Source organism: Mya arenaria, chromosome 15 (assembly GCF_026914265.1).
Source record: "Mya arenaria isolate MELC-2E11 chromosome 15, ASM2691426v1".
Lineage (NCBI taxonomy): Eukaryota > Metazoa > Mollusca > Bivalvia > Myida > Myidae > Mya > Mya arenaria.
The window spans coordinates 7994496-8006645 of record NC_069136.1 but is presented as its reverse complement, the minus strand read 5'-3'; the positions used below and the strand labels follow the sequence as shown (position 1 = coordinate 8006645).

General features: G+C 36.5%; 2 protein-coding genes across 6 annotated transcripts in view; one reads left to right on the top strand and one right to left on the bottom strand.

Annotated features, from left to right (window-relative positions):
• The window catches only part of LOC128220443 (acetylcholinesterase-like), a 66072-nt gene that overhangs the window by 21848 nt on the left and 32074 nt on the right, over positions 1-12150 (top strand). The window lies entirely within an intron of this gene.
• LOC128220150 (uncharacterized) lies at positions 10281-10799 on the bottom strand. The gene has a single exon (XM_052928428.1). It carries the CDS (start codon positions 10797-10799, stop codon positions 10281-10283), a length of 519 nt encoding a protein of 172 aa, XP_052784388.1.

Genomic DNA, 12150 nt, shown 5'->3' with positions numbered 1-12150 from the left:
GCTAGCTCCAGTGCGGCACCATTCACCACCCACAGACATGATTTGAACACCTTGCTAGCTCCAGTGCGGCACCACTCACCACCCGCGGGCATGATTTGAACACCTTGCTAGCCCCAGTGCGGCACCACTCACCACCCGCGGGCATGATTTGAACACCTTGCTAGCCCCAGTGCGGCACCACTCACCACCCACGGGCATGATTTAAACACCTTGCTAGCCCCAGTGCAGCACCATTCACCACCCACAGACATGATTTGAACACCTTGCTAGCCCCAGTGCGGCACCATTCACCATCCACGGACATGATTTGAACACCTTGCTAGCCCCAGTGCAGCACCATTCACCATCCACGGACATGATTTGAACACCTTGCTAGCCCCAGGACGGCACCAGTCACCACCCACGGGCATGATTTGAACACCTTGCTAGCCCCAGCGCGTTACCAATCACCACCCACGGACATGATTTTAACACCTTATTATTTAATAGCAAATCAAGCTAAATGTATGTTTTGTGTCTTAAGTGCACTATTTAAACGCATTGTATTGCGTGACTCTAACATATCTATATGCAGGAAGAATGTTTGATGTTGCAAAAACGTCTCTATAAAGCTATGAGCGCCGGGCGGCAGCAATCCTGATTACGGGCTATTTCATTAAAACTGTCATGGCAGATTCCACTCTAATGTAACACAAACGATGTTTAAATGGTGTCAGATACGCCTCTGTATACAATTCCATGCATACACAATTTGCTCCGGGTGGCATAAAAGTTTACCCCCGGGACCTGATTTTAACTATGAGAAGGTCATTTAGCGGATATATCAGGTATTTGAATAAAAAAATAACAATAATACTTATAACTGGAACTGCAGTTTAAAACTTAACAGTTCTTTGGTCGGTGCCATCTTGAAAAAAATCCCAAAGGTGGTGACGTCATCAATAGACGTCAACATTTTCCTTAATTAAATTACGCTTATGAATAATGGTCGAAGATTTGCATTCAAATGGTGCCTTATAAAGTATACTCATCATTGATTGAGCTTTATTAAAATACTCTTTGTTACCAGTTATGTTTTCTCTAATCAGGTGCCAATATGCCAACACCTTGTTAAAGCTGGAAGTTGAGACCACACGTTGAAAATTCCATTTGCTTTGTCTTTCTATTCTTATCTTGTAAACAAAAAGTCTCACGAAATTCCACAAGCACCAGGTTTAAAGCTGTTTCTTGTTGATTAACATTTGTAAAAAGTTATAACTTCCGTATGGATTTCTTGATGTGCAATATGTTACACTACACTAATTGATATGTTTTATGTGTCTTGACTATTTTATCTAGAGATATATTGCTGCTTTAATAGTTTCGTTCGTTAAACTGTGTTTTCGTTTATAATGTTTCATTGACAAACACATCATTAAATGTAAAACCATAGGGACATTGGCAAATACCTCTTACAATTTCGTTCAAATCTAACATGGGTCTGTCATACCGTTCACTTTATATCAGCGGGAACTCTTATTCTATATATAGTATGATTACATTGGCCGAGAAAAACAACAACATAGTTGTTTAGTTTTTAGGTACCGGACCCTCGGGGGACTAATGCGATCGCGCCAGATCTTACCCCGAAGGTATAGGTTAGTGCACGTTAGTGCACGCAGGTTCCCGACTTTTTTTGCAAAAATAGGGCCGATCGACTAAAAAAGGGATCCGGTACTCTCGGGACCAAAACAATCCTTGGTGAAATGGCCATATTAGCCACTGCCTGAGACACCTAGCCTTAGGCCTTATTCGTTTAGTTGTTAAAGCCTAAAACATTACGAGTTAGGCATCATTTGAGAACACAATATTAACAAATCACACAAACACGTTATGTTTTCAGTTGAAAACGTGTATATCCAAACGCATGGGCGTTACACGTTCATGACTTTATTGAATAAACAATCATAAAAAGAAAGTGACGTCAAGTGATGCAACAGCCTGGAAGAAATTCTGTCATAAAACGTTGTTCCAGGCAAATAGAACATTATGGCCAATATGTGACTGTATGAGATATCATACAGAAGTTTACCATTGAGTCTGTTCATAGGCATCGTTGTTAGTTTGTGTATCCTAAATGATTCCTTACATACACGGTCTAGCTTGTAATTAATAACATCTATGGGTAGAAACAAAATCAATACATTGTTTTATTTTGTGAGAAGAAAAAAAACATGTATAATACTTTCGAAAAAAAACACGTGAATCAGAAACGGACCATACTGATAACTGACCGTTTATATATGACAAATATGTTGTCGACTTGAAAATATTCGTGCGCGGCTCAAAGGTTAGACGTTAGTGGATGCACTTTAGGGTCGCACCCTTTCAAAGGAACTAATTTCACGTAACTTTTCTTATGGTCAGTTTTAAAAAGTTTCTATCGAAAACTTATGTTTTGTTTTGCATATCTTCATTAAATATACCGAGTTATTACCCCTTAAGTACCAAACAGGAGTTTTGTCCTGAAATATTTACTCAGAAATGTGGAGCATTGTTTACATGTTGATTAGATAAAAACAGACTCAAGTGATCTTTAAAAAAATATTGTCATTTACGTTTTTGTTATTCCTTACTCTGTCCCCGTTTAAAAGCCAGTGCATTTCCCTGTGTAACGAAATAGGTTAACGATATTTTAATACCCTATAACTGTAACCATCAATTCAAATAGCTGCAAGTCTGTGTTATGCACTTTAGATCTGAATATGGTTGATCCTTCAGCAGCAAAATGCTTTGAATATGGTTCGTGTGCAAAATTGTGTTTATTTGATTTGCTTGTATAAAATATTATATTCGTCTTTTGATTTGGGCAGTTTTCGTTTTATTGTTACGTTTTTCTGTTTTAAGTTTAACAATATCATGAAGAAAGACATAAGGAATTATGAAACATGTATCCAGAATTTTTTTTCCTGTATTATAATGCTTCATTTTTATTTCATGCAAAATATAGGTGGCCAATAAAAAGCGTATGGATATGTGCATTACAAAAGCCAAGTTTTTTTTTATAACAGCAAATTTAACTCTTATCAAAGCTCATTTAATCTGATGAGAAGGACCTCACGTAGTAACCTTTGCCCTGTCTAAGACCTATGACAATACGCAAGGAGTCAAGCTGTTGCTGGTTTATTAACGGTTTTCAAAAGAAAGTAAGTTTCGTATTAATTTCTTGATGTGCAATATGTTACACTAATTGATCGGTTTCACGGGTCTTGCCCTTTGGACAATAAGGTTATATTATGCCTTTATATTCATTATTCGTTTGACACATTGAGTCAGCTTTAATGCTGTTTTGCTTTTGATTTGCGCAGAATTCCGGACAATTAAGTTTCTTCTAGAACTAAAGTGTTTCATATTTTGCTACTTTTGAAAACAGTTCTTCTTAAGCAGAGCATCGTTTAATCTGTCATTCTTGTTTATGGACAACATCGCATAAAACTCCGTTGAATCATAACAAGACTAGTATTAACGCACATGCCTAATACGCAGAGCAATAAAATCTCCAAACATATTTCTTCAAACTGCTGAATGGTTTTCTTCAAACTGCTGAATGGTTTTCATAATAAAGACACATTGCCTTTATTGATATTGATTAAACTAATTCGAATATGATATATTGAGATATTTCTAGAATGATCTAGCCTTACTATCTACAACATGCGTTTAAGGCAGAAACATAATGGTTTTCGTAGTCATCATATCAATTGTCAATGATCAAAAAACCTTAGTTATAAACAACACTGAAGTAAATGAATCAAATTTGAAAGTGATTTGTAACAGAGGGCAATTATTTGTCTATGATTCAAAAAACCTCCTTTGTAATATATCATTTTGACAGGACGAATCTACACAGGTTTAAGTTAAATAGCAAACCAGTTGTGTGTATGTTCTCAGTGATTAAATGAAAGTTTTTACTTTTATAACGAACCATTCGTGCTAATAGACGATTCCATTTCCCTGTTGATATGTTTCAACCAAACCGCTTACATCCCATCCTCTCCGGACATGAGATACAGTTTGTAAGGCTCCAAACATTGGTAATCTTCGTGCATCACCTCTGTAATACTAAGTAGTTTGATGACATGAAGTAACATTTCATTGATTAAGAATGGGCGGAGTGAGTGAACCGAACGAGCCATTCTTAGTCATTAATATGTTACTTCAGGTCATCTAACTGTCTTAAATACTACCTCATTGGCTGACATATTTTCAACGCAAACTCTGCCGCAGGGAGTGTGAATCGGATGAGTTGCAGTAGGCGGAGTTTTAAATACCCTCGAAAGTTGAAATTCTTATTGAATAAGCCTTAGACTTAATTATTGCCTGTCTTCAATTTCATTGGTTGAAAATGTAGGTTGTATTCAAAATGCAGTGCACAATCACTTAGTTTCCATTCATGCACATGAATCTGTTTGGTTGTTCGTGTAGTTTACAACACAGTTTTTATCACTACTGTTGGTTTATGGACGGGAGATTAATCTAAGGATAGTTAATTTTGACCGGACTTACAATTATAGATGCAAGAGTACGTAAGGAAAACTTGTATCTATAAAATATTAAAAGACGAATGTAATGTCCACTTAAACGCCTGGGATCAGATGGACTGGTGTTCGCTGATCAATCCAGAGTTATCCATCCCAATGTATTGATATAGCAGTCCAATGTATTGATATAGCAGTCCAATGTATTGATATAGCAGTACAGTGTGATTGAGCATCCCCCCTCTCCTCTTCATGACTGAGATCTCACTCAGAGAACCATCTTAAACGGTGCCATCTGTTACTAGATAGTCAGTCAAATTGGAAAGATTCTGTATCTATTGTTTGTTGTGTGTATTAAAGCATCGGTGATATATCATTATTGTCGCGTAATGCCAACGCTCACTTAACTTTCGTGATAGTTCGTTCAGTAACCAACCAACAACTGTTCAAGTGTTCTAAGTCTTTATTGTTTCACGTTCTTTCTAAGCATAATAATCAGTATATAATACAGCATGACATTTAAGGTAATCCCACATCCTAACTGCCGTCCATTAAGGACCCAAGGCCGCGTTCCTTGCCTTGCCTAACCCTCTGTTTTCACATCCAAAATCATCTCTCTTATACTAATTTGTTGTCTACATATGACAGCTTTACAACCACAGGAATACACGTTTTTGTAATTAACATGACCATTTTGTACATTTGTACCAGGTCGGCTGTCAACCATCTCCATATTCAAATGACAATCAAATATGCCCTACATTATTAAACATACAGTATGTAGACACATATACATTTAATTAAATCTTAATTATATCTTAAATATAACTTTGATAAAAGTATTACGGTATTACGTCACATTCTATACGTAACTCTGTTACGTGACATTATTGGCTCATATTATTTATAGTAATGATATTTTGATGCATATGTAGTCTGTGGTGGTCTGTCTGTAGCACGGTGTGTTTATTTTTATTTTATTTTTATTTATTTTATTTATTTATTTTTTTTGGGGGGGTTGGGGTGTGTGTGTGTGTGGGGGGGGGGGGGGGGGGTAAAGTGACATTTGTTTAATGCAGTGCAAATGTTTCTTAAGGATCTTAGTGCGAAAATGATTTTTAGAGTTTCTACATGGAACTATTTTCTGTAAGACTTTTTTATATTTACGAGGAATTGACGAAAAAAGGCAAGTTTACGCAGGAGTTCAAAATTGTTTGTTTGCTCAGCTCTCTATACCAAATAGCGTTCGTGGTTTTATAATATTACATAGGAATGAATTTCTTACTTATATTTATAAAGTCTTGGCACGACGGGATATAATGATACGATAACTAATATACAGTAATACATTTCCTATGGCCAAAGTCAATATTTGAGTTTCTTCCTGTTTCAACTGGAAACTTCTGATTTATTTTTCTGATTTTGTCATTGGGATCCTTTAAGAGGGGTTTAGTTTATTAAGGTAAGTTTAAATTGAAATCGGTCTTTAGATAGTTTGTAACTAAATCCTTTCGTGTTCTCCAGATTTTATTATTTTTCTACTTTATTTTAATGTCTAAATGATATCTGCCGGTTTCGACATAAAGCATATTTGACGTTATACCTTGTCTGGTTTTGGTTCATCTGCGAAGAAAGACGCATCTAACCTTTTCAATTACTCTAAGGTTTTTATACCTCCAGATTTCGGAGGCATAGGCTGTAACTTGCAGTTCAACTTGTTAATCAAGATAATGTATTATTCTGTATAGTAGAGGTGGCGAAAGCAGAACATATTGATAATTAAATGACAATACTGACCTGCTTCAGCATCTCAAAAACATTTCTCTGCCATTTTCCAAGAAGTAAAGTTAGAAATATTTTATAAACTGTACAAATGGCAACAGACCCAGGTTTCAGTCCCAGTTTGAAATAAAGTCACATTTTGTCAGGCACCAGCCTGTGTCAGTGTGTCAGAACTCTCAGAATTTTATATTTCCTTTCTATACTAGTAGTATGTTTGCCCTGCTGCTATTTTATTAATGATTGCATCATTGGTAAAACATGACAAGTAAAAAGGGTCATGTCTTGTCCTGTAGTGGTGGGTGGGGTATATTAAAATTAGACGACATTCAATCGACATGAATGGATTGTTATGGCGACCACACGCCGTTTTTACGATGTTTATGACGGCGGAATTGGTCGATGTTTTTGTTGTGTTTTTTTGTTGTGTTGCGATTCGCACAACTTATTTGTGTTTTTGCTGTAGCGATTTTGCGACGCGCCGAGCATAACGCCCGTACAGTACCGTACAGTTCCGTACCGGGCGATTTATTTTTTTCGAAAATCCCACCAAAAAAACACCCAGTAGGGTCGGCGGTATTTTCCAGGTAGGGTCGGGTGACCCGAACCACACAATTTTTTTTTAGGCCTAATCAGATATTGTATCATTTCTTCCTCCTATTTAACATATAAGTTTCAAAAATTCACAAACACACGCTCGTTTATTGACTTCACGTACTAGATAGTTAACATGGTTTGTTGTACAAGCGAATCGAGAATTGCAGAACCAAAATGTCACGTAATAAGAACGTCAAGTCTCTTGCTGATATTTAATAGCCAATGATCCTCATCCCCCGATTCATGGCATTAGAAATCATGATGTCCCTGTGTGTGTGTGTGTGTGTGTGTGTGTGTGTGTGTGTGTGTGTGTGTGTGTGTGTGTGTGTGTGTGTGTGTGTGTGTGTGTGTGTGTGATATGTCATTGCTTGTCAATCTAAAAATAGGATGACCATGACAATGATTTTTATGAAACAAAATAACGGCATTATTTTTCAACGCCGATAGTACAATTGAAACGTTAGTTATAAGTATATCAAAATACTCGGTTTGCAGGCACAAAGCTACGGCCTTCACTACTGGCAGTGAATGAGACACACAGCGTATTCATGTGTGCCTGGGCGTTAAAGCATATTACACTATTACTTTTAAACATTACTTAAATCATGGCTAAAATTGGAATTGGCAGAAAATTCCATTCAATTTCTCTGCATTGCCATTTTGATGCAATTAAGGATTATTTTCGACAGTGGTTAGAGTACTCGATTTTATCAGGGCACTGTGTATGTGAATCAGTACAAGGCTGCCATGTACGCTGGTTTCCAGCACCAGACTAGATTACTCACACCAGCGAGTTTGGAATAAGGGTAAAATAGAGCAAGAGTTACATCGAAATCCTGGTAACAGCAAAACATGTTCAGTAACAAGTTTTGTTATTCTTAAGGCCCATAATTGAGCATGAGATAACCCTAAACAATACAAAGTAACACAAACAAAAAGAGCATGGGGTAAACAAAAAGAGGACACGGGTCTTTGTGATCTTTGCTAGACCCGCCACTGACTCAAACGTAAACAAAAAAAGTGGTTTATGTTATACTAGTATTAAGTGTAGTTACAGGACATGGTAGTTATGAGTGTTGGTCTTGCAGACTTATTGACTTAATCACGAGATATAACGCTAGGCCTGCTCATTAAATTGTTATATGAAACTACAGCGACATTTGTTCTAAAGCAGAGGATCAATTAAAATGTCGACATCCTTTGAACTCTAGCTAGATTTATTACTCTTGTGACCGAAGAAGTAATAAAACCTCATACGGCAAATAAGCAGCAATCATAGTAATTTTCGCATTTTAATCTTATTTGTCGTTTTAAACAGTTTGACTAATTGAAAATGATTACGCGAAAGAAGATCAAATGTGTTCTCATGGAAATATGATCTATCGAGTTATTTCAAGCAGTGTCTTCGGTTGTCTATCGTACAAATGACAGTGATGAAATTGTGGGATGTTTTTTTTTAAACAAAAACTGGAGTAATTTGCTCCAATTTGATATTTATCACGATCTGTTAAGTATAATTTGTATAAGAGGGCAAGTATTTGGCTCGTAATGATGTATTAAAATGTACTTTGTGATATATCATTTTGACAGGACAAATTTACATAAGTTTAAGTTAAATAATAAAGCAGTTTTCTGTATTTGCTCACTGATTTATACCATTTAATCAAGTGATATAAACCGCAAAAAAATAATGATTTCTTGATAGGGTACCGTACGTACCACTTTGTTGGCTGGATGATGAAGGGAAGTCCTCGTCATAAAAAAGATCAATGAAATAAAAAAATCAAACATAGTCGGGCCAACTGAGTTTCAACACTCAGATCGTGAGTTCGATTGTTTATTTAATATTTCATATTTATTTAATCTTTCCTGGTCGTTTGAAACAAGTATTCAGACTAAAGTGAACATTTTACAACACTTGAACACTTATTATTCAACTAAGCTTCCTGATTTTAATTTCTTTATATTCCAATCTAGTCAATTCACAATTGTATCATTAACAATATATATATATATATACAGTTGAATCCCGTTTGCTCGAACTCCCTTGGCTCGAACTTCTCGTTTGCTCGAACTTGATGTAATGGACCGATTTCTTTATACTAAAGGTAATAATTCCCGCTTGGCTCGAAGTTTACGAGGCTAGAAGTATTTGCGCCGGTCCCTGGGAGTTCGAGCCAACCGGGTTCGACTGTCGTGAATAAATAAAAAATGATTTAACGATGCTGATTCGGAAATATTGCCATTTCTTGCTTTTTATCTCTCCACATTGAAGGAAACTTGTATTGACTAGCATTATAAACATGATATTCTATTCGAACGGGATCGTCTAATTGCAGAAGAATACGTGATATAATTAAAAATGTCAACTTTCTTGCTGATCTTAGTAAATGGTTCTCATCCTCTGAATCATTGCATTAGCAATCATGACAGCTCTAATTAAGCCCCGACGTGTGTGGATGTAATTGCTTGTCAATCTAAATATAGTATAGCAGTGATTTGTCTGAAACAAAATAGTGGCATTCTTCTACAATCTCGAACATTCTCACAGGTTGACCGATTTTTTACTTTTTTATTGTCTCAGAATCAGCTGATTTTGGCACCAATGCCTTTAATGCCGTCATAGCAGATAAAACACAATAGAACTGCTCTCAATTTTCTAAAAAAAACTGCCGAAAAGTTCACTTTTCTTAAAGCGTAAGTATTAGTAATATATAAGTTTTGGATCCATCATCTTAAGTTCTTAACCAGCAAGGGACAACAACAGACCTTTTGATAGTTGTTCAATGTGACATTAGACATATAGTTGCGAGTGTTCTGTGAGTACAGTGGAAAGCACGTTCGCTTCTCATCAAAGCGTTCATGTCCGGTCGCATGTGAGTTTGGTTTATGGTCACACAAAAATAAGCCGTACAAGTGGGTCTTTTTGTTGAACTTCGGTTTCTACTTCCACAAGAATACATTCATTGTGTTATTCGCGATGCAATTTTTGAATTTCGCCCATTATGTAGTCAATAAGTAATTATCGGATCTCGTCCATTTTGTAATCCACTATGCAGTTAATGGATTTCATCCATTTTGTACTTCACTATGCAGTTATTGGATTTCATCCATTTTGCAATCCACTATGCAGTTAATTGATTTCATCCATTTTGCAATTCACTATGCAGTAATCGGACTTCCTGCGTTGTGCAATCCACTATGCAGTTAATGGATTTCATCCATTTTGTAATTCACTATGCAGTAATCGGACTTCCTGCGTTGTGCAATCCACTATAACGTTATTGGATTTCATCCATTTTGCAATTCACTATGCAGTTATTGGATTCCATCCATTTTGTAATTCACTATGCAGTTATCAGACTTCATCCATAGTGGTTTGCACCATTACGCTGCTGAGTTTGTTAGCATTATACTATCGTTGTTGTTCTGATGCGATTCTGGATTTATCTGCATGTTTATACAGTCGTTGTTCTGGTACGCTTCTGGGTTTGCCAGCATCATACTCTGGTCGTATTTCTTAAGCGCTGCTGGGTTTGTCAACATTACACTATGGTCGTTGTTCTGCTGCGTTGTCGGGTTTGTCAGCATCATACTATGGTCGTAGTTTTGAAGCACTGCTGGGTTTGTCAGCATTATGTTATGGTCGTTGTTCTGCTGTGTTTTCGAGTTTGTCAGCATCATACTCTGGTCGTAGTTTTGAAGCGCTGCTGGATTTGTCAGCATTACACTATGGTCGTTGTTCTGTTGTGTTGTCGGGTTTGTCAGCATTATACTATGGTCGTTGTTCTGCTGTGTTGTCGGGTTTGTCAGCATTATACTATTGTCGTAGTTCTGAAGCGCTGCTTGGTTTGTCAGCATTATGTTATGGTCGTAGTGCTGTTTTGCTGTCTGGTTTGTCAGCATTATGTAATGGTCGTAGTTCTGGTGCGCTGTTTGGTTTGTCAGTTTTAAACAATGGTCGTTGTTCTGGTGCGCTGCTGGATGTGTCAGCAATATACTATGTTCGTTGTTCTGGTGCGCTGTCGGATTTGTCAGCATTAAACAATGGTCGTAGTTCTGGTGCGCTGTTTGATTTGACAGCATTTAACAATGGTCGTTGTTCTGGTGCGCTGCTGGGTGTGTCAGCATTATACTATGTTCGTTGTTCTGGTGCGCTGTCGGATTTGTCAGCATTAAACTGTGGTTGTTGTTCTGGTGCGCTGTCGGGTTTGTCAGCATTATATTATGATCGTAGTTCTGGTGCGCTGTCGGGTTTGCCAGCATTTTTTTGTTGTTAGGGACAATTCATGTTGTAATTGAAACTACTGATTTAGCACTTCATTATAGGACTCAGGAGCATAAGTCAACTACATAAACTCCGGCATTGTAATTAATTATTTACAAAGTAGTGGGAGTTGGGCAAGACAGCCTCGGTTTATTTCTGTTGTCATATTGTCACCTCACATGCCACTGTGCGCGTGGGGCTATTCGCACTGTGTGATTTCATGATAGGGGCGAACACTGATTGAGAATCCTTGTTGCTGTGGTTACATTTATCGGATATCTTGGAATTATTTTATGATTGTATACTTTTTTTGTAATTAAGATATATTACTAATCAAAGTTTTATATTTATATTTCCATTAAAATACAACATTTGATTCCAATGAACTAGTTAATTAGTTAAAGTTACACAAACTTGATATGCAATATCTTCCTTTAACCTATTGGATTCTAGTGAGGATGTGGATACATGTGGCGGTATGTGCGAGAATCATTTTATTTTTTAAATTCGTTTTTTCACATATGTCTCAAAATTTATTTTGTAACATAAACATACTGTGCTAAACTAAAGCTTTGTTAAAAGACGCATTAATTTTGTAATTTTGATATAATCAAATATAAAAAAATACATGGGGGAATCTTTAAACATATCAATCTGAGAAGTGAGAAATTGTTAAATGAAATCAATTTCATAAAAATATAGACAAAAAAAAATACAAAAAATAAAATAAAAATGTTGCGACCACAGGGGTCAAACCTTGGTCCATTCGGTCCATAGACGATTCTGTATTATTTGGACAACGGTGACATGATTGCGTAAAGTTTTATGAATCATGTAATAACAATTTGTATTTTTTTAAGAGAGTGTAAACATCCGCGCAAAAGTTTTTATCATTCAAATATTTATGTTTATACGTTGTAGGTCTTTTGAATCTATTTTGACCAAATTTCTCCAGTTCTCCGCTATGCCGCATTAGAATAATAAGAAATA

What these genes read in the sequence shown, in the direction of transcription:
- LOC128220150 (XM_052928428.1), bottom strand. Translation starts at nt 10,799, where the DNA reads ATGCTGACAAACCAGACAGCAAAACAGCACTACGACCATAACATAATG.